This window comes from Conger conger, chromosome 2 (genome assembly GCF_963514075.1).
Source record: "Conger conger chromosome 2, fConCon1.1, whole genome shotgun sequence".
NCBI lineage: Eukaryota > Metazoa > Chordata > Actinopteri > Anguilliformes > Congridae > Conger > Conger conger.
In genome coordinates, this window is record NC_083761.1 from 84,919,355 (window position 1) to 84,942,809 (window position 23,455).

General features: G+C 44.1%; 3 protein-coding genes across 5 annotated transcripts; 1 reads left to right on the plus strand and 2 right to left on the minus strand.

Moving 5' to 3' along the window:
- Positions 1-389: 389 nt before the first annotated feature.
- On the minus strand, positions 390-14,651 carry LOC133121419 (amine sulfotransferase-like). Its single transcript, XM_061230584.1, has 7 exons — positions 14,627-14,651; positions 14,410-14,499; positions 11,242-11,438; positions 8,408-8,534; positions 8,200-8,294; positions 7,910-8,075; positions 390-538 (listed from the first exon to the last, which is right to left on the minus strand). The coding sequence occupies exons 1-7, from the start codon at positions 14,649-14,651 to the stop codon at positions 411-413; spliced, it is 828 nt and encodes a 275-aa protein (XP_061086568.1). The 3' UTR covers positions 390-410.
- On the plus strand, positions 9,878-13,421 carry LOC133122345 (amine sulfotransferase-like). Its single transcript, XM_061232294.1, has 6 exons — positions 9,878-10,071; positions 11,214-11,428; positions 11,616-11,742; positions 12,308-12,402; positions 12,820-13,000; positions 13,165-13,421. Exons 1-6 carry the CDS (start codon positions 9,921-9,923, stop codon positions 13,302-13,304), a joined length of 909 nt encoding a protein of 302 aa, XP_061088278.1. The 5' UTR covers positions 9,878-9,920; the 3' UTR covers positions 13,305-13,421.
- A 1,548-nt stretch (positions 14,652-16,199) lies between the features above and the next one.
- LOC133121896 (amine sulfotransferase-like) lies at positions 16,200-23,455 on the minus strand. Of its 3 annotated transcripts, XM_061231439.1 has the most exons (7): positions 23,220-23,455; positions 22,893-23,083; positions 20,119-20,324; positions 19,727-19,853; positions 19,519-19,613; positions 19,241-19,394; positions 16,200-17,742 (listed from the first exon to the last, which is right to left on the minus strand). In XM_061231439.1, the coding sequence occupies exons 2-7, from the start codon at positions 23,056-23,058 to the stop codon at positions 17,615-17,617; spliced, it is 876 nt and encodes a 291-aa protein (XP_061087423.1). In that variant the 5' UTR covers positions 23,059-23,083; positions 23,220-23,455; the 3' UTR covers positions 16,200-17,614. The 3 variants fall into 3 exon arrangements, with proteins under 3 accessions (XP_061087423.1, XP_061087425.1, XP_061087424.1); XM_061231441.1 differs by lacking the exon at positions 22,893-23,083 and having other exon boundaries at positions 19,727-19,782; XM_061231440.1 differs by lacking the exon at positions 22,893-23,083.

Here is a 23,455-nt window from a genome sequence, read left to right on the forward strand (position 1 = left end):
GGGGGCCAAAGTAAATATTTGGGGATCAATGCTGCCCCACACCACTGATCCTTTGATGAAGTTATACTTGGCTTTGAATAAAAAAGTAAGAAGAAAATTCACAATGACAACTTACCCCTCATAGTGTGACAACTTATGTTGCAAGTGCACTTCCTCCACTTACCTGTATGTGCCTGAGACTGTCATTTGGTATTATATCTATTCCATTGTGATGTATTGTGCCCCAGAAATGTAGGAAAGAGTGACAACTGTAACAATATGCCCCACTCTCCCCTATTCAACCGCTTCCTTAGAGCAGGTCACCCAATATGCACCCTCAAATTAAAGGTGGCAGTCTGTGCTGGAGTACAGAGTCAAAACAACATAAGTTGTTGTATACTCTGTCCAGTTTATAGATGACCTCTGAAACATCAGCCACGGAGCTCACTGATGTCCCAGACGAAGGTCAGAGGGATGTCCTTCATCCTCTCCTGGAAGACTTTGTCGAAGCGTTCACTCTGAGCCACCGTAAGGTTGTTCTTCCAGTCCCCAATTGTACCTGAATCACAGCAACACACAGACAGGTCATCTTCAGTGCAATGTAACAGTGGCAGCCAATCGTAGTGCTTCACTCTTGAAGCCGGACTGGTTGGGATAGTGAAGATTGTTCTGGAGGAGATAAGTTGACAGCTGAGAACAGACAACACGTGCCAGAGTTTTAGATGGGAAAGGAAGAAGGGAGAAAGGCCGGTATTTGTTTGAGTAGAGGGGGTAAGGTTTTTTAGGCTCTCTTAAGGATAGAGGGCATGGTGTCAGAAGAAAGGGAACTTGATGAAGGAGGAGAGAAAAGGGAGAATGTCATTAGAGATAGATTGCAGAAGGGGAGGGGGATTGGGTCAATAGGACAGGTGGTCGGGCGGTGGGATGTGAGGAGTTTCAAAGTGTCAGAGTCAGCAAGGGGAAAAGAGGAGGATAGGGAGTTGGGGAATGTAGGAGGGTCAGCAGGGGGAGGGGGTGGGGAGAAGGAATTGTGGATGTCATCAGACAGTCATCAACTATGAGGGATGATAAGGTGGGGGGGGGGGTGAGAAGAGAGGATAAGGTTGAAAACACTTTGAGGGTGTGAGGGTTAGAGGCGGCTGTGGTAATCTTGGAAGGAGGAAGATTTAGCAAGAGAGACAGAGGAAGAGAAGGATGATGGGAGGACATGCAAGGCAGCCATGTCACTGGGGAGACGGCTTTCCATTTTCTCTCCGCTGCCCCCAGTTTGGTTCCGCTCAGCTCGTAGAGCGTCAGAAAGCCAAGGACTGGGGAGGGAGGTGTAGGGACTACAACTTCCACATTCCCACAGAAAAATTCTGCGACGTCCACCACGAATGACGTCTAACTTGGTTCAGCCAATCCCGTAATGGCGGGAGCAATAAACGGTCCCGTATAAGAGCAAGACACGTTCTTGGGATCTCTCTTCTGCCTCTTCTGCTTCTTCTCTTCGACGCACCCTTTTTGGCCATTCGCTTCAGCTCATCTGCTCCGAGACTCGGACAGAGGCTGAATGCTGTACAGCGCACTACCAGGCCTACGGACACACCCAGTTACCTCGCGGTAACTTCGTGGCCTATAGCGAGTGGAAACTGGTGTACGCGGAACGCTACATCAGTTTACTCCTGCAAAGCTCACCATCGAACAACAGCAACGAACTTTTCCACCCGGAAAGGGGACCAACGAACATCCTTCCAGCAACCGAGCGGACCAGACAACAACGTGCGGCTAAGACGCCCCAGCCTGCGCATCTCTCCAGGACACACATTCACAGCACCTTCGCGGCTCCTACTAGGACAGCACGTCTTTTGGATCCAATGCGTATGGACTCAGTAAGAGAGCAAACATTCAGGCATAGCCAGTGTTTAGTTTAGTCTTAACTGTTTTTGTGAATCTGTGTTTCAATATTTACCATCCAACCATTGTAATGTGTTTGGTTAGCTACATATATATACGAATTGATTCGCCGTCTTTTGCGCATATATAGAGTAAAACTACGCAAGTAGTCCCTTCTCACAGCTAACTCTAACTCATTACCACACCCAGAACTCTAGCTTACTCAAGCTAGCTACTCCCACTTTTACCTTTCCTTTGTTCAAGCGACACGCGCGCTTGAGCGCGCCACACACACATACCCAATTAAATTTCCTTACTAACTTCCCGTTAGTTTATCTGTTCTGTGTTTTACGTTTGTTTAATAAATATATTTTATTAAACCCCGGTCTCCGTTTTGGAATCACATAGACATGAGAGCCGAGTTAAAGCAGTCTTTCGAAGAACTTCCGACCTTCAGGTTATCGGTATGTTTAATCATTAATATTGGTTATTTTAATTATTAATTAAAATACTAAATTTGTGGTTAGATATTTCTGATAAGAGTAATTTTATGAGACTGATTACTTTTTGCAGTTATACTGCTACACAACGTTTAACTGGCGCCCTGGTTTCGTAGAGAGTAAAATCCCTGCGTTATTTGGCGGCCCGTGCGAGGACCCTACATAATGTGGAGTCCCGTGCGAGGACCCCTACATGTTTTGGCGCCCCGTGTGAGGAAGACTAGCGTTGGCTCAAATTTCATGTCTTGTGACTTCATAACGAATTCCCCTTCCTAATTTGGAGCTCTGCATGAGAAAGACGAGCTTTGGCTCATGTCACGTGACTCCAGAACGAATTCTCGGCATTCTTTCTCAGCTAAATTGCCACCAGTGCAATTTTCTGAAAAGACCGCTAGATGTCACCCTTGCACCATTTTTGAAAGCCTGCATGAGCCGCTTTCTCAATATACTGCCCCCTCGTGTGACATTGTGGCATTACATTCGTAATCTTACACGGTAGTTTGTTGATTGGCATTTACCTTCCGGTATAATACGTATTATCAATAGTAGTATTATTAGCCGCACTGTATTATTAATTATAATTACTTTGTCAAAGTAATTTTAATAATTAATTGAATTTTACATTTAAATCCAAATTTATTTGTAATTTCAACCAATCACATTCTGGTATTTAGGATTAATGTGATCAACATCACAGTTCCTATTTTACTGTCTGAATATCCGCCATATGTTCGGTCATTTTGCTGTTGCATTGCAGTACCGCTAGTGCAACTCGAGTCCCTGTGTGATGCTATAGCTACCTTGTACTATAGCTAGAGAATATTCAAAGAGCATTTTAAATTCTTTATCCTTCATCACAACTTGTATGTTGGATTGTGATATTGGGAAACAATTCATTGCCAACTGTTAGGAGCTCAAGGCCCTTGTCAAATTGTTAACTTAAAGAGTACCCTCTTAAGTTACTGATTTTAGCTTTTAGCTTTATTTGCCTTGAGATATGGAACCCATATCTATTGATGAGTACCTTTCCTTTTTAGCCCAAGGTTTAGCACCTGGCTACATAGCTTTCCTGAATCAGATGAACCTCACTGATTGTAGGAAAGAAATGTTATCCTTAATCAACGAGAAAGGTCACTCCCCCACCCAGTCAAAAGACCCAATTCTAAATTGTCTGGTCTTGAATTTTGCCAGACAGATTAGTCTTGCTCTTCAGAGCAACAAAAACTTAGAATCAGAGATGGCATACCTCAAAGGACAACACACCAGTGTTTTACTTGAGCTTCAAACTGTTGGCAAGAAAGCAGTACAATACTTGCGTGATCTGCATTCAGCCGAATCAGATCTTTGTTTCTACAGAGAGGAATTATTTCAGTTGAAGAGTGGATGCCACAAGCTGCCACATCCACTCTCTTCTGTAAGCCTGCTTTCTCAGGCTTGCCCAACTCCAGCTTCTCCTGCTTCCTCCTTACACCACAAGGCAGGGGAAGGGGGGTCACAAATTGATTCAGGTTTGTCAGATCCCGGTTCCACAGCTTGCTCTGATGGAGACTTGTCAGTCTCCTCAGATTGCAGTGCTGTTGACCACCCATGCAATGGTTTGCCCACCTCTTCCCTGGAGAGGGAAAGGGGGGACTCCATCCCAACGGTGGTCCATCTCCGCAAGGGAGAAACAGTCAGGCAAGTACAGGACTGCACCTCCCATGCCCACCCCTCTCATGAGGAGGTCAGGGAACCCTCCCGTGGACACGGTAGAGGAGATCTAACGTTATTAATTGGGCACACAAAAAGCAACGCTAATCCCGCTAGCTTTCCCTTTATAACTGAGAGGATAGGTGACAGCTCTGTACAGTACACTGACAGCGACAATTCATCTTCTGCCAACCATTGTGAGAATGACAGTTTTGTAGCTCCACCCCCTAAACCAAACCGAGGACGTCGAGCTCCGCATGAAACGCATTCACATCCAAATGTGATTTCAGGCTCTCCTTCTCCAAACAGGCAGACTAGTGCAACTTCACATGGTCTTCGCTTTGAGGAGCTAGAGGCCATGGCGAAGTATGTCCACACATTTGACCCGAAGGACTCCGAATTTAACATTCAGAGTTACTTGAGGGAAGTTGACTACTGTCTCTCGGATCTGCCCAGGGCAACCGATCGAGAAAAGGTACGACTTGTATGGAAAACCTCAACCATAGAGATCTATACATTTATGGAACAACTTCCACCACAGGTTCGTTCCAGCTATCCAAAGGTTTGTGAAGCGTTGGTAGCTGAGTACCTGCCACGGTTTGATCAGGCCACAGCCATGATCAAATCTGTGGAGGTTAAACATCGCCGTACAGAACGACCAAAAGACTTCTACCAATGTCTTAAACATGCTTTTTTCCAGGGCAGAAACGGACCAGGCTTAGATGAAGATCAAGCCTTCAAATCCCTTTTTGTGCACAACCTGCACCCCTGTGTCCGAACTCATGTTTCACTGTTTTCAAGGGGCCAGCACTCAGCCCTTGAATTAAGAAATGAAGCCCAAATGGTCTGGGACACTTTAAGGATTGTGCCCAGGAACGAGGTATTGGAAACAGCTAAGCACGTTGTTCCAACCAAGCCCGCCGGCACTTCCCAAGTTGCCCCATTAAAATCTAATGGCTCAAAACAACGGCATGTGAGTAAGTTCCCGGTTAAGAGCCACCGTGGTCGCTTCTCACACTCTGATTCCAGCCGGAATTGGAGAGAAGACCGACCCAGTAGGCCCAAGCCTCAGAGTCACCAGCATGACTCTGATAGGGAAGATACCTTGTCTGAAGAGAGCTTCTTCAGTTCCTCTGAGGACAACTAAAGCCTCTAAGCTTTGTTCAGTAGTGTGTATGCCTTGAGTAACCACTCCAAAGAGCTATCTGGTCTTGTTCAACCTCCATCAAAAGACATTGAATAAGACTGATCTATAGCCGTGGTCTCCTCACAGGCAGACTCCCAGCTGAAGCTTTGACCACTTTCTTTTGCACACCTTTCCTACCAAAGGGGGGTGGCAAAATAAACTGGTAGTTTATAGCAGCCACTTAGATTTGCATGTAGCAGCAGCAAACGCAGATCGTAAGTAGGTACTGTAGAGTTAAATCCGACACCTGTTATAACTCGTAAACGTTCATTGCTTCTTTCTACACCTACTGAACCATCGTAAAGTATTGCATGTAGAAACTACAGTGTAATCTTTACAAGTATATTGCCACACCCCAGTGTGCCTTACTCCACCTCTTCCCCAAGCAAGACAAGACCACTTGTGAGCTTACCACATCATTTAGAAATGAGACCACCTCTCCATTTCCTTCCTGATGACACAGCCATAAGGTTAAGCTTGGATACAGAAAGCTGCCCTAATTTGAAAATGCCCCCACATATTTCAGATGACAACCCTCATCAGCAACCTGACTGTAGGGACTAGAACAATTGGTCAGTCTGAACAAGACTTCCAAAAAGGCTACAGCCTCTCCATCCTAGACCCCTACATCATCTGAACATTTTCATGGCTGGGTCATTCCTGTTGGTGCTCCACCTTCTGGACACCATCCAATAACTAACAAAACACCTGAACTAACAAAACGACTAACCCTTTCACCAAGGTTTCTCATGTTTTGTGACAATGTATTCACTGTTCGACCTTAGTGTTTCACATTGTTTGTATCATGTTTTAGACCAGTTTAGTTAATTGTTGATAAATGCCTGGATGTTTGTCAGTCAATTGTGAACTGTGTTACTGACCCAATGTACTTGACCTGTGGACTGTGAACTGATTTTTGTGCTCTCGAGGAACACTGGCTTCAGCCGCATCCTGAGACCACAGGGGGGATGTAGGGACTACAACTTCCACATTCCCACAGGAAAATTCTGCGACGTCCACCACGAATGACGTCTAACTTGGTTCAGCCAATGCCGTAATGGCGGGAGCAATAAACGGTCCCGTATAAGAGCAAGACACGTTCTTGGGATCTCTCTTCTGCTTCTTCTGCCTCTTCTGCTTCTTCTCTTCGACGCACCCTTTTTGGCCATTCGCTTCAGCTCATCTGCTCCGAGACTCGGACAGAGGCTGAATGCTGTACAGCGCACTACCAGGCCTACGGACACACCCAGTTACCTCGTGGTAACTTCGTGGCCTATAGCGAGTGGAAACTGGTGTACGCGGAACGCTACATCAGTTTACTCCTGCAAAGCTCACCATCGAACAACAGCAACAAACTTTTCCACCCGGAAAGGGGACCAACGAACATCCTTCCAGCACCCGAGCGGACCAGACAACAACGCGCGGCTAAGACGCCCCAGCCTGCGCATCTCTCCAGGACACACATTCACAGCACCATCGCGGCTCCTACTAGGACAGCACATCTTTTGGATCCAATGCGTATGGACTCAGTAAGAGAACAAACATTCAGGCATAGCCAGTGTTTAGTTTAGTCTTAACTGTTTTTGTGAATCTGTGTTTCAATATTTACCATCCAACCATTGTAATGTGTTTGGTTAGCTACATATATATGTACGTGAATTGATTCGCCTTCTTTTGCGCATATATAGAGTAAAACTACGCAAGTAGTCCCTTCTCACAGCTAACTCTAACTCATTACCACACCCAGAACTCTAGCTTACTCAAGCTAGCTACTCCCACTTTTACCTTTCCTTTGTTCAACACACACACGCACACACACATACCCAATTAAATTTCCTTACTAACTTCCCGTTAGTTTATCTGTTCTGTGTTTTACGTTTGTTTAATAAATATATTTTATTAAACCCCGGTCTCCGTTTTGGAATCACATAGACATGAGAGCCGAGTTAAAGCAGTCTTTCGAAGAACTTCCAACCTTCAGGTTATCGGTATGTTTAATCATTAATATTGGTTATTTTAATTATTAATTAAAATACTAAATTTGTGGTTAGATATTTCTTATAATAGTAATTTTATGAGACTGATTACTTTTTGCAGTTATACTGCAACACGTTTAACTGGCGCCCTGGTTTCGTAGAGAGTAAAATCCCTGCGTTATTTGGCGGCCCGTGCGAGGACCCTACATAATTTGGAGTCCCGTGCGAGGACCCCTACAGAGGCCAGAGCTGGTTTGGTAGTGAGGGGAGACAGAGTCAAAAGAAGAAGAGGTCAGATAATGGCAGTATCAGTGGCAGACAGCCGAGAGAAACACTCCACAGATGGTAGGGAGGAGAAGATTGTAGACGAGGTGACAGTGGATAGTGGATGTGGGGAGGGATGGATGATGTGTTAGCGAGGAGAGTGGGAGAGAAAGAGATGAAGGATGGTCAGATATACGGAGGGGTGTTACCGAGGGGCTTGTTGTCATGCAGCACCTTGTGACAACCAGGTGAAGAATGTTGCCTGCCTTGTGGGTGGGAGGAGGATGTGTGATGGTAAGGACAGGAAGGTGGTCACCGAGTTGAAGTCACCCAGGAGGGGTTGAATATTTTCACTGCAATGTTTTTGTCATCCGATACACAATATCAGGTGATTTCATTCTGAAGCAGAAGCTTCCTGTTTGATTTTATATTTTGCTTACCTTTGCGCAGGAATTTCCCCTCAGAACCATCCACGAGTTCATAGTTTGCCAAAGGATCGACCTTCATCTCCTTAAAGGAGACCCGCTTCACTATTTTGTCAATTGCTGCGTCAGACATATTTTTCCCCACAAATTCACTGATCTTCACAACAACAGATCTCAGATCCTGATAGAAAAAAGTTAAACGCAAAATGTACTGTAACATTTGACATCAAATAGATTTGGAAGAAACTGTCCACAGTGTTTAGTGATGTATTGTGTATACAAATGTCCCCTGCTCCCCAAGTCACCTTGATCATCTCTTCATAGCTTAGAAAGAGGATGTTGTACTTGTCTCTGTTGTTGTGCCATCCCTTGACGTGATCAAACCAGCAACCACCAACCACTGGAAAGATTGTTACAGAAATAAAATGTAATGGTTAATAGTATCCATTGAGAAGACCAGTGAAAGAGATAAAAAAAATCATTTTAACACTCAGAACCCTGACACACACTTACTCCAACCGGTGAAAAACTTATCCAGCGTTTCATCCAGGTCTTTGTGTGTCTCCAGTCTGTGCATGCAGTTTGTGAAATGAAAGTAAGAAATGAGGACATCTTTGGGGTTCCTGAAGACGTAGATGACCTGAAACAGGCTTAGTGTCACACATATAAGCTAAATTAATAATAATAACGGTCGGGGGCAGACGCGTTTACAAGCTCGGTGAACTTCAGTTTTTCAACCACTTCTGCAAGCACCGTGTTTCTTCTTAGAACCGGTCTCGGGCTAAACGTATCCCGACATTGGGGACAGCTATACTGCCCGGTGTCCGTCTGATCCCTGTAGCCATTAAGCGGGCTCCAGACGCCTACTGATAGCCTACCAAGTAGCCAAAGCGCACTAAAAATAGCCTGGTTGAGCGAAAGCAACACGTTACTCATGTGTGCCTTTAGTCGCCTATATTGAAACTTCTAATCGTATGTTTAATGATTCCTGAACATGCTATTTCCATGGTGTTGCTTTTCAGGGATTGGTTTGTTGTTACCGGGACACAGTGGACAGTGATGGCACAAAAAGTGACGTTCGACCTTGCGCTCAAATATCCTAATAGCTAGGCTACATGTTGTTACATTTGGTTCTACACCTACAGTCAACCATACAAACAAACAAACAAACAAAAACAATAATAAAAAATAAAAACAAAGACGACTAGAGAGAATCACAACAATATCCTAGAAGTGAGGAAATAATCGTATACTTTTAAATAATCTGGGCTGCGTTTCCTGAAGCAATTCACATTGCCACAGCCAAGGACGAGGGATAAACAGTGTAGTGGTTTGAGCGTGTTTATTGCTTGAGCTTGAAGTATTGTGCATCTATACGATGTTTTAGCACACCCGAGTTTATATTTTGAAACCCGAATTTTAGGGCTATAAACACAGGTAGAGGGCGAGTCTGGTTGGTGCCTTGCGTGGCAGCCAATCGCCGTTGTTGTGTGAGTCTGTGTGTATGAATGGGTGAATTGTGCAGCGCTTTGGATAAAGGCGCTATATAAATGGCAAACATTTACATTGAGTCAACATGTCTGTGAACCTTTTTTCAACGATAGTAAGGGATAGTAGCCAGGTGTCCACACTTTCATCAATTTGAAGTGTATTGGTTCCCACCAGTCTTTTATTTGATCAGTTAGAAGTAAGATGCATTGCAATTACTTGCAATTAGCACAATAAGCTAAATATGAACATGGGAATTGTATTCCTCATGGCATGCATTGTGATTTCTAACATGGCTTAAGAGGGTAAATGATCCCTGAAAACAGCAATTGCACCTGAGAAATAAAAAAAATAACAACTTGTTACATTTCTGGGATTGCAATCGCGATTGGAACGAAAACCAGCTGCCGAGTCAATCTCCAGTTGACGACGGCACAGCGCCGTTCCCACTCCCCAACCCCGCCCCCGTCCTGTAGCCTACAAAATTGCCAATTTCCCTGCCCCGTGTACTTTCACCACCTTCCGCACCGCAGAAAGAATGTTTTCACAGAAAGACGGCCTGTTTGCGCATAGGGGAACAGTTTATCCTGTTTCAGACCAATTTCAGCTCACTCCGGAATACATCGACGGCTTGGAACACTTTGAGATCAGAGACAGTGACGTCTTCCTCATCACTTTTCCAAAATCAGGTCAGACTTTCGTTCTTCTGATTTCAACACCCAAAATGGCTACATTTTAGACTGCGCATTTGTGTTCTCGTCATTTACACTGTAAACCAGTGGTCTAAATCTCAGTGGCATGGAGGGCTGTATGTATGCCGGTTGTTATTCCAGATTTTGATTGGCACAGGCCTAGCTATATAACTATTATTCGCTTAATTCCATCTGTATCACGTAGTGTAAATAAAGTGAAATGAGTTATTTGTGTTGTCTAAATAACTTGTGTATACTCCGTGCTTTTAATGCATATGGCTGGCTGAAGGCAGCATTAATTGGCATAACTTGTGTGCGCATAAATACGAATGTGGTTTGTCTATTCTTTGCCAGATTATAATGTGTTTACCGCATTCTTTCCAGACTGTTTCATGTACCCACGACATGGCTCAGGCAGTAAGAGCAGTCGTCTGGCAGTCGGAGGGTTGCCGGTTCGATCCCCCGCCTGGGCTGTCCCTGAGCCTGAGACACCTAACCCCCAAATGCTCCTGACGAGCTGGTCGGGGCCTTGCATGGCAGCCAATTGCCGTCGGTGTGTGAGTGTGTGTATGAATGGGTGAATGGAGAAGCATCAATTGTACAGCGCTTTGGATAAAGGCGCTATATAAATGCCTACCATTTACCCTGGTTTTTGGATTCTCCATCTGTCTTTGTGTTGACTGTTTAGTAAATGGCAGGCATTTATATAGCGCCTTTATCCAAAGCGCTGTACAATTGATGCGTCTCATTCACCCATTCATACACACACACACAGAAGTTGTGACCAGCTCGTCAGGAGCATTTGGGGGTTAGGTGTCTTGCTCAGGGACACTTCGACACAGCCCGGGGGGGGGATCGAACCGGCAACCCTCTGACTGCCATGTCGCCCCCATATGGTGCACTATATGGAAGATGGGGATGAGTAACTGGTGAATGGTGAGCCAGTGTTTCCCCCATCAATTATTCAGTTGTGTGGCAATTTTAAAAATCGGCTCGCATAACCGTTTTTTTTTGCATCTCCTCTCTATAGATATGCCAACATCGGTCTGTTAAATAGACCTTCGCCTCGGAATACACAACCGCATAACCGTTTTTGCATTGCCCCTCGCATTCCTGTTTCCCTGCCCCCCCCCCCCCAGGTACAGTTTGGACCCAGCGCATTGTTACCTCGTTGTACGAAGAGGATCTTCCGGACAGCGCGAACCTATGTACATACGAGCAAATGCCCTGGTTGGAGTTCTTGCCGAAAAGTTTCCCCAGCACCACATTCATCGAACGGCCATCGCCCAGGCTGTTCTGCTCCCATCTGCAGGAGCACCTGGCCCCCAGAGGCCTGAAGGAGAAGAAGGCCAAAGTAAGCATTTCTCGCAGGAATTTCCCACAGGGGGATAACGGCCTTCCCCCACAATTAAACACTCTCGACCTCACACTCTCCAAAGGGTCATTCTGTGTGAAATCAACCAGAGGTGAGCGCTCCAATTTTGTTCAAACTTGGTGAAGCAGATTCATTCCTGCAGCCTGCTGTATCCATCTGTTTTCAGGTCATCTATGTTTTCCGGAACCCCAAGGACACCCTTGTCTCCTACTTTCATTTTGCAAAATTCGAGTTCCTAATGAAGCTGGAAAGAAACATGGACAAAACACTGGACCATTTCCTTTCTGGTCAGAGTAAGTGTGTAGTGTGTAGTGTGTGTTTTCATTGGGAGCTCGGCTTCCATCCTGGCCTCATGTTGGTTTCAGGTGCCAGTGCTGTGCTACCCTGAGCGAGCTACAATCGGTAATATTTTTGTTACAATAGTCTTGTAAATAATATTTTAAATCCCTTCCTATCATTGAAAAAGGCTCACTGACATGCTGACTCACCCTCTGCCTGTGTTTTATAGTCCTGAAATTCAGGTTTCAAAATATACAGCTGACGGCCAGACACTCTGTACCAAAACATTGTATTGCTGTACAATAATTCAAGCTCATGGGTTGAAAATTGGTTCTAATTGCCACAGCCAATGGCGTTTCAACGTCAGCGCGTTTACCGAAAAGGGGGAGGGATAAACAGTGTTGTGGTTTGAAGGGGTTTGTTGCAGCTATTCCTCTCTTGACCGTTAGAAGTCTACTTGATCTACTGTACCTTTTTAACCTAAAATGCTCCAGTAAATGTCCAGGTCTTTAAATGGAATGTTCATCTGGCTCCGCCCCCTAACCCTGAATGATTTCTTCTTTTAACTGATCTTTCCAGTGGTTGGTGGTTGCTGGTTTGACCACGTCAAGGGATGGTACAACAACAGAGACAAGTACAACATCCTCTTTCTAAGCTATGAAGAGATGATCGAGGTGACCTTCTTGTGCATACTGGTTACCCTCACTTACCCCCCTCCAATCTTTCCTGGGGGATACATTATTATATTACATTATTGGTATTTGGAAGACTCTCTTATCCAGAGCGACGTACAGTTAATTAGACTAAGCAGGAGACGATCCTCCCCTGGAGCAACGCAGGGTTAAAAGCCTTGCTCAAGGGCCCAACGGCTGTGTGGATGTTATTGTGGCTACACCGGGATTAGAACCACTGACCTTGGTGTCCCAATCATTTACCTTAACCACTACACTACGGGCTGCCCCAGGATACCCTGAAGCAACTTTTATTTTATTTGTATGTATATGTATATATATATGTGTGTATATATATATATATATATATTATACACATGCATATTTTATATTTATGCTTTTTCTTTTCATTTCTTTCAGGATCTCAGATCTGTTGTTGTGAAGATCAGTGAGTTTTTGGGGAAAAATGCGTCTTGTGCAACAATCGATAAAACGGTGGAAAGAGCAACCTTTAAGAACATGAAGATCGATCCTCTTGCAAACTATGAGCTGCTGTCAAACAAAATAAATGTAAAAGAGAGGGTACATTTTCTACGTAAAGGTAAGGACAAGATGAGCTTTTTGTGATCAGAATGAAACCGATGTTCTCACAAGGTCCTGTACTTTCACACTTGATTTATTTTAATTAAGTCTAAAGCGGTATGATTGGCTACCACTTCCATTTCCCTGAAGGTCATAATTATCTGTCTGTCGTTGTGATTTCAGGTACAATTGGGGACTGGAAGAACAACCTTACGGTGGCTCAGAGTGAACACTTTGACAAAGTCTTCCAGGAGAGGATGAAGGACTTCCCTCTGACCTTCGTCTGGGACATCAGTGAGCTCCAGTCTGGGGCTGCAGTGTAGTCTTGTAACATCAGTGTTAACCTACAAATAACAGGGCACCTAAAGGACCTTCTACATCTTCCTGCATGAACAGAACTGTGCTGAAGAATTATCATAAATGATAAAGTGCTCGGTGGGGTGGGGTGGGGTGGGGTGGGGGGGGGGGGGGAGGGGATCATTTTATTAGGTAGACCTGTACCTGTACACCAGCTTGTTAATATATTTGCATTATCAGCCAATCATATGGCAACTAAATGCATAAAAGCATGCAGACGTGGTCAAGAGGTTCAGCTGTTTTTCAAACCAAATGTCAGAATGGGGAAGAAATGTGATCGAAGTGACCTTGACGGTGGAATGTTTGTTGGTGATTTGAGTATCTCAAACTGCTGATCTCCTGGGATTTTCAGTGTCTGAGTTTGCAGGGTTTTAAGAAAATAAATAAAATGAATGAATGTGAACCCTTCAAAGCGAGTGATGCATCTGAATTTACCACATCTGTATTATAATCCTTGCGTACAGCAGTGGCCCCATCACGGAGTGTGTATGCTGGTTCATTCCAGCCAATTAATGCTGCCTATTATTGATTCCAATTCCTCATTCAGCCATATGCATTTAAGTGCATTAAAAGCACGGTAGCACAAGTAGCAGTTATTTAGATGATACAAATAACACATTTCACTTTATATACATTATGTGCAAGGATACAGCCATAATTCAAATAAGTTATATAGCTCGGCCTATGCTAATCAAAATGTGGAATAACAACCGCAATACACGGCCCTCTGTGCCACCTAGATCTAGACCACTCGTTTACAGTGTAGATCTAGACCACTTGTTTACAGTGTTGATCGAGAACACAGAAGCTCTGTCTAGATCAGTGGTCTCCAACCCTGGTCCTGGAGAGCTACTGGGTCTGCTGGTTTTCGTTCTTACCCTGCAATTAACTATAATCAACTGTTCTAATTTAATTAACTCACCTCACCTGGTTACCTGGGTCTCAACAGGTGCTGATTTTAAGGTGAAAACAAAAACCAGCAGACCCAGTAGCTCTCCTGGTCCAGGGTTGGAGACCCCTGGTCTAGATGTAGCCATTTTGGGTCTTGAAATCAAAGGACGAAAGTCTGACCTGATTTTGGAAAAGTAATGAAGACGTCACTGTCTCTGATCTCAGAGTGTTCCAAGCCGTCGACGTATTCCGGAGTGAGTTGAAATTGGTCTGAAACGGGAAAGACTGTTCCCGTGTGCAAACATGGCAGTGCCAAGAAACCGGACGTCTTTCTGTGCCATCATTCTTTCCACGGCGCAAAAGGTGGTGAAATTACACAGGGCAGCGTCTCACTCACTCTGGGCCAACCAGCATGCAGTCATGTTTTTGGCTACTAATCAAAGTTGGCCGATTTCCTAACGGAATTTGCTATTTTTCTCTCACCAACGAATTGGATTTGTCTTCAGCTTTCAACGCTACCCAACCGCGCATTCTTGCTCTGAGCCTGATGGAATATTTAGAGTTGAACCATAACCTGCTGGGATGGAGAATTGATGTCCTGACAAATAAGACAGAAAGTGTGAAGGTGAATGGCATTTTATCAGATTCGCCATGTTCCTCTACTGGCTCACCCCTTGGTTATATTCTCCCGCCCCCTACTTTACATTTTGGGCTGCCGTGCCCGACCTGTTGAATGATGTGTGCTTTGTTAGGGTTGGAGTGAAAATCTACAGGATGGAAAATCTCCAGGAATAGGTTGGGCAGCCCTGCTTGAACCTGTTGAATGAGGTGTGCTTTGTTAGGGTTGGAGTGAAAACCTACAGGATGGTAGATCTCCAGGAATAGAGTGGGGAGCTTCTGCTGTATGCCAACATGCCAAAGCAAGCATGAGAACATGACCACACTAAAATGGCTCAGTCATTATGAATACAGATGGCTCTGTCATTATGAATTTGTTGTACCACAGAGAGTCTGGTCATGTCCCTGTTATTGTTGAATTTATCACCTTGTGAGGTATCTTTCCAGTTAACGTTTAACTGTAAAGATTTAAAGTTTAAGGGCCAGGTTGTAGATGGTGTCAAGATACTTGTAGCATTCTGCACAGTCATAGAATGTAAACCTAGGGATGGGCAACTCCAGTCCTGGAGGTTCAGTGTGTATGCAGGATTTTGCTGCCACCAGTTACCCATATGCACCGTGACCGATTCACTCGTGAAATAGACCACAATAAAATTCTACAAGACGAGAACATTTATCAGCTGCTGTTCATATCACGGAATGTGGCTTAAAAACGACAGATCACGCAAACGACAGGGCTAATTAAATAACCAAATGTCAGAACATGGAAATGTTGGTGCCAGGCAGGGTGGTATGAGTAGAAACGACTGATCTCCTTGGATTTTCACACACAACAGTCTCTACAGTCTACTGCAGAGAACAGTGCAAAAAAAAAATATATATATATCCAGTGAGCAGCAGTTCTGCGGGCAGAAACACGTTGTTAATGAGAGAGGTCAGAGGAGAAGGGCCATCAAAGCTGACAGTAATGCAAATAACCACACGTTACAACAGTGGTAGGCAGAAGAGCATCTATGAACACACAACGTGTCAAACCTCTAAGTGGATAGACTACAGCAGCAGAAGACTAAAAAATAAGTAATAAATAACAAGTGCTCACTGAGTGCATGTGCTCAAGTTCAACCAAATTCCTCTAAACTCATTGGACAGTGCTTCGAGACAATGATACCAAACATACTGCTAAAGCAAGTATTTTCTAAAAGCCAAAAACTGGAACGTTGAATATGTTTAAGAAGGTTTTAATCACAAACAAATATATTTCCATGATATTTGTGTTGAATAAGTTTCCAAAAACACACTTATGTTGCTTTGCACATTCATATTATCATTTTTTAAACCTTTAATGCGTGGTATCCACTCTAGTCGACACTTCTGTAACTGTAAAATTTCTGAATATTGAAAAAACACATTTAACATAATTTTGCATGTTTGCAATTTTGAATTTCAAACACAGTTGATTGTTAATTTTTTTATTTAAATCCCCCTGAAATTATGAAACTTCTGAGAACTATGCCCTGTATTGGTTTTACACAACATGCATGCCACTGAATATTCCATTTTATAGCATAACATTTACCAGTAAAATGTTATTGGCCACAATCCATAACTTCCCCAAAAATCTCTGTACTATATGCTCGCTTATCCTATTTTTCTGAATTGAAAATTAAAGAATGCCTTCTTAAATGACAAAATGAAGAACGTCGAGTCACTATGCAACACAGACATGTAGGGAGGTCCGTAAGTATCTGGATAGTGACACAATTACTGTTTTACCTTGTTTTGGCTATGTGGTCCAGCACATTGGATTTCAAATCAAACAACTAAGTTCAGACTGTCACCTTTAATGTGACCACGTTTAAATCCATATCAGGTGATCCTTATAGAAATTACATCCCTTTTTATATATACATTGTCCCACCATTTTATGGGGCCAAAAGTTATTGAACAGTTAGCTTCTCTGCCGTTTCTGATTATTGAGGTGTAGGGGAGAGTGGGTTAAGTTGTCACATGGGTAAGTTAATCAAAAAGATGAATTTCTCCAAAACAATAGGCACTACCCCAAGATTTGTGTCTGACCGTTTACATGTGGTTAAAAATCACACTCTTATGTTTCAACTTCAAAAGTAAAAAAAGAAATGGCACTTCACATTTTATGTAATAAAACTTTTTTGGGTACAAATGTTAAAAATTATATTTTGTATTGTATTTAAGTAGAGGAGAGAATAAAGTGTCCAATGTTACACATGTCAGTTTTGGGGCAAATGGTGTAAATTTTCTGCACTGTAAATTGACACATGCTCAAAAATCATTTTGATATTTGGGGGGGGGGGGGGGCAAAGTAAATATTTGGGGATCAATGCTGCCCCACACCACTGGTCCTTTGATGAAGTTATATTTGGCTTTGAATAAAAAAGTAAGAAGAAAATTCACAATGACAACTTACCCCACAAAGTGTGACAACTTATGTTGCAAGTGCACTTCCTCCACTTACCTGTATGTGCCTGAGACTGTCATTTGGTATTATATTTATTCCATTGTGATGTATTGTGCCCCAGAAATGTAGGGAAGAGTGACAACTGTAACAATATGCCCCACTCTCCCCTATTCAACCGCTTCCTTGGAGCAGGTCACCCAATATGCACCCTCAAATTAAGGGTGGCAGTCTGTGCTGGAGTACAGAGTCAAAACAACATAAGTTGTGTCACTATCCAGATACTCACAGACCTCACTGTGTACTCTGTCCAGTTTATAGATGACATCTGAAACATCAGCCACGGAGCTCACTGATGTCCCAGACGAAGGTCAGAGGGAAGTCCTTCATCCTCTCCTGGAAGATTTTGTCGAAGCGTTCACTCTGAGCCACCGTAAGGTTGTTCTTCCAGTCCCCAATTGTACCTGAATCACAGCAACACACAGACGGGTCATCTTCAGTGCAATGTAACACTGGCAGCCAATTGTAGTGCTTCACTCTGGAAGCCGGACTGGTTGGGATAGTGAAGATTGTTCTGGAGGAGATAAGTTGACAGCTGAGAACAGACAACACGTGCCAGAGTTTTAGATGGGAAAGGAAGAAGGGAGAAAGGCCGGTATTTGTTTGAGTAGAGGGGGTAAGGTTTTTTAGAAGAGGAGTGACTCTGGCTCTCTTAAGGATAAATGGTAAATGGCAGGCATTTATATAGCGCCTTTATCCAAAGCGCTGTACAATTGATGCTTCTCATTCACCCATTCATACACACACTCACACACCGACGGCGATTGGCTGCCATGCAAGGCACCGACCAGCTTGTCAGGAGCATTTGGGGGTTAGGTATCTTGCTCAGGGACACTGACACAGCCCGGGCGGGGGATCGAACTGGCAACCCTCCGACTGCCAGACGCTCTTACTGCCTGAGCCATGTCGCCCCATAGAGGGCATGGTGTCAGAACAAAGGGAACTTGATGAGGGAGGAGAGAAAAGGGAGAATGTCATTAGAGATAGATTGCAGAAGGGGAGGGGGATTGGGTCAAGAGGACAGGTGGTCGGGCGGTGGGATGTGAGGAGTTTCAAAGTGTCAGAGTCAGCAAGGGGAAAAGAGGAGGATAGGGAGTTGGGGAATGTAGGAGGGTCAGCAGGGGGAGGGGGTGGGGAGAAGGAATTGTGGATGTCATCAGACAGTCATCAACTATGAGGGATGATAAGGTGGGGTGAGAAGAGAGGATAAGGTTGAAAACACTTTGAGGGTGTGAGGGTTAGAGGCAGCTGTGGTAATCTTGGAAGGAGGAAGATTTAGCAAGAGAGACAGAGGAAGAGAAGGATGATGTGAGGACATGCAAGGCAGCCATGTCACTGGGGAGACGGCTTTCCATTTTCTCTCCGCTGCCCCCAGTTTGGTTCCGCTCAGCTCGTAGAGCGTCAGAAAGCCAAGGACTGGGGAGGGAGGCCAGAGCTGGTTTGGTAGTGAGGGGAGACAGAGTCAAAAGAAGATGGGAGGTCAGATGGTGGCAGTAGAAGTGGCAGACAGCCGAGAGAAACACTCCACAGACGGTAGGGAGGAGAAGATTGGAGACGAGGTGACAGTGGATAGTGGATGGTGGGAGGGATGGATGATGTGTTAGCGAGGAGAGTGGGAGAGAAAGAGATGAAGGATGGTCAGATATACGGAGGGGTGTTACCGAGGGGCTTGTTGTCATGCAGCACCTTGTGACAACCAGGTGAAGAATGTTGCCTGCCTTGTGGGTGGGAGGAGGATGTGTGATGGGAAGGACAGGAAGGTGGATAGGTGGTCACCGAGTTGAAGTCACCCAGGAGGGGTTGAATATTTTCACTGCAATATGTTTTTGTCATCCGATACACAATATCAGGTGATTTCATTCTGAAGCAGAAGCTTCCCGTTTGATTTTATATTTTGCTTACCTTTGCGCAGGAATTTCCCCACGAATTCATAGTTTGCCAAAGGATCGACCTTCATCTCCTTAAAGGAGACCCGCTTCACTATTTTGTCAATTGCTGCGTCAGACATATTTTTCCCCACAAATTCACTGATCCTCACAACAACAGATCTCAGATCCTGATAGAAAAAAGTTAAACGCAAAATATACTGTAACATTTGACATCAAATAGATTTGGAAGAAACTGTCCACAGTGTTTAGTGATGTATTGTGTATACAAATGTCCCCTGCTCCCCAAGTCACCTTGATCATCTCTTCATAGCTTAGAAAGAGGATGTTGTACTTGTCTCTGTTGTTGTACCATCCCTTGACGTGATCAAACCAGCAACCACCAACCACTGGAAAGATTGTTACATAAATAAAATGTAATGGTTAATAGTATCCATTGAGAAGACCAGTGAAAGAGATTAAAAAAATCATTTTAACACTCAGAACCCTGACACACACTTACTCCAACCGGTGAAAAACTTATCCAGCGTTTCATCCAGGTCTTTGTGTGTCTCCAGTCTGTGCATGCAGTTTGTGAAATGAAAGCAAGAAATGAGGACATCTTTGGGGTTCCTGAAGACGTAGATGACCTGAAACAGGCTTAGTGTCACACATATAAGCTAAACTGTGGATCCAATTAATCTTAATTTCAGAGCTTTGCGATTCAATATCTGTGCCACCACACCGAAATATGTGAATTTACTCCTGCCATCAGCAGCCAAATTAGTACTCTCATACATGCACAGTAAATTTACTGAACCTACACTGACCTACAGGGTGTACAGGTTTACAGTCTATGGACATAAATGAAGAGTACAATGCGTGATGTCCATGGGGCACCTCCACCTGACTTACTTTGGCCTTCTTCTCCTGCAGGCCTCTGGGTACCAGGTGCTCCTGCAGATGGGAGCAGAACAGCCTGGGTGATGGCCGTTTGGTGTAGTCCATACCTTTAACCAAGATCTCCACCCAGGGCATGCGCTCAAATGTGATCTTGTCCACAGAGTCTGGGAAGTCCTCGTCATACAGCAAGGTAACAATGCGCTGGGTCCATACTGTGCCTGAGGGAGGGAGAGAGAGAGAGAGCAAGAGAGCATGACTGAGAGAGAAGATCATTAATTGGCCCCCTCCAATACACATTATCCCCCTGAAAGAGGCCACTGCAAGGGTGCAGGGTGTACCTGGTCTGCAAAAATGTTTAGGTGGGTGGCATGTGGCATGTGTTATGTGGCATGTGTCAACTTGACATCCACACAAACGCCCAGACCCAGGGTTTCCCAGCAGAACATTGCCCAGAGCATCACACTCCCTCCACCGACTTGTCTTCTTTCCACAGAGCACCCCAGTGCCATCTCTTCCTTTTAGGTAAACAGTAAATACATACCTGGCTGTCCTCACGATATAAAAGAAAACGCGACTCATTGGACCAGGTGACCTTCTTCCCTTGCTCCAAGGTCCCATGCTCGCGTGCCTATTGTAGGCACTCTCATTGGAGGACAGGGGTTAGCACGGGCACTCTGACCAGTCTGTGGCTACTCAGCCCCATACGCAGCAGATGCATAAATAACTGTAATGTAATGTTGAGCGTGAATACTGGCTGGACCTGGTCGACAACACAACCAGAGCGTGACCGGTGATCACAGTCACCGAACTTCACCCAAACGAGAACCTGTAGAGTCCAGTCCAGTCCAGTCCAGTCCAGACCGGAGAGACTAATAAACCAGCGCTTAACTGACAAATTACCAGATGGTTTGTTTTGGAAATCACATTCTTATCCATGCACATGCAGACCAGAGATCTGCACAGCCGAGACTACGGAGTATATTATTGTAACAACACACAGTGCATCACATTCCCCCCCATAACCATCTGACACATGCTGGGACACCCGAGAGAACAGACGAGCTGGACATAGGGAGATATGGAAGTTCCAGTCAACATGCCACACTGTCAGAGATTTTTGCTATGTGTGCCACAGTAGCCCCTCTGTTGGTTTGGACCAGATGGGATAGCCTCCGTCGCCCTTGTGCATTGACGAGTCTAGGGGACCCAACACCCTGTCGCCGGTTTGTGGTTTGTCCCTCCATGGACCTGTCGTTAGGTACTGACCACTGCTGACCGGGAGCGACCGGGAAGCCTTGGCGTTTCGGAGATGCTTTGAGCCAGTCATCTGGCCATAATGATATGGCCCTTGTCAAAGTCGCTCGGGTCTTTATGCCTGCCCATTTCTGCTGCATCAAACAGGTTGACCACAGTTGGTAACTGTTTGCTTACCATCCAATATATCCCAGTCCTCGACATGTGCCGTTGTTACAAGATAATCAGTGTCATTTGCTTCATCTGTGAGTGGTCATCATGTTTTGGCTCATCGGTGCATCTTACCCCTTCCCCTATCTGAATAATAACAAACAACTTTTTGACTTTTCAGAGTCAGATTGAGGGTTCCGGCATATTTTAATTGCCTGGTCCTGGGTACAAGCATAACTTCGTTTTTTAGCTAAAAGCCTGTATTGTGGTGTCCAGGGATATATCTGCTTCTCCAAACTATACAGTCTAGTCCATAAGTATTTGGACCACTACACTAGTCTTCCACCTTGTCTGGCACCAACAAACCACAATCAAAGGCACTTAGATGTTGAGGAAATATTTTTGTCGCTTTTCATCCTTGTCCCTTTTACGTGGGTGAAGTTGTATTGACAGCAATGATGTTGAAAAAGCATTCAATAGTTCAAGAGTCAATAGTTGCTCCTTACAAATCTTTAGTATAAAATGAAACAGAAAAATCTGGGGAATCTGTGTGCTCCGTGCATGAAGCTTCAAGAGACCAGAGAATTCCAAAGTAACAGTAGGAAGTATCCTAGTCTTTATACAATAATATACTCTTTATATTCTGTCACTCTATGAAAGCTGAGCTGTCTTAACCTTCCGCCTCTATAATGACGCAGGCAAATTGGCTGGTGATCACAAACTCAAAACATTTCTCTGCAAAGACACACATTGCTTGACCTGCATCATTGAGTGAAAACAGTATCCAATGTCATGGCTTTTTAACCACCAAGCGTTCTCTGCACTTTCATTAAACATACTCTGTACTTTGCAGCACAATGCGTTTGAACAGACACACAGTTCTAATTACTCATGCTGACTTATTCATTTTAACAGCATTAAAAATGATTCTTCAAACATTATGGCTTAACATTGCAGTACTAAACAGCATTTAAAATATAGTATATAGATATATAGAAACATTTAGGAAAGGGTATTTTTGCAAATGATTCTCAATTCTAACCATTTCACAGTTTTAATAAAAGCATTTAAACCAAATATCATTATTCTAAACATTCCTGGTTTTCAATAAGAGCATTTTGGTCAAACTTCAACATTAATCAATAGGATAATTATACTCTAGTACATAACCAATGGGATACTACATTTACAGATGGATTATAATTATACTGGACTATAGTACATAATCAGTGCGCTATTATACTGGACTATAGTACATAATCAGTGTGCTATAATTTTACTGGACTATAGTACTTAATCAGTGGGATTAGCATTCAAATAATGCAGCAGCTTCAGCTTACATGCAGCCAATTAAGTTCAATTCAGATCAAGGAAAGTCTCACCAGATTTTGGGTAAGTGACAAGAAAAACGTCACGGTCTCTGATCTCAAAGTTTTCCAAGCTGTCAATATATTCCGGAGTAGATTTATAAGTGTCAGTATTAAAGAAGACGGTTCCCTTGTACGTGAACAAGGCATCGCTAAGAAGCTTGTATTCCTGCTGAGCCATCAGTCTGAAATGGGGGCGAAATTAGCTGCAATTGGACAAACATGGAAGTGGAAACCGTTACTAATAGACAGACACGCGTTCACACACGCACACTAAGCACTGCTCTATTATGAAAATAAAAACATCCACTTTCAGCATAGATGCAGCGGCAGAAGTCTCACCGGTTCTGGGGGCGAAGACGTCAGTATATATCGCTGGTATCCAAGTTGACGCAAGCTGTTGATGCATTCAAATAAGTAATGCATTCAGTAAGTGCATCATTCCAACCAGGTGTTGTAGTTTCGCTGCGGATTTTCCTCTAGACGCGGTAACGTTTTATTTTAAATTGCTCATTTGAACAGCAAGGGTTAGGGCTTGAGCCAGTTTGTTTGTCTCGATCGCTGTTAATCACTTCTAC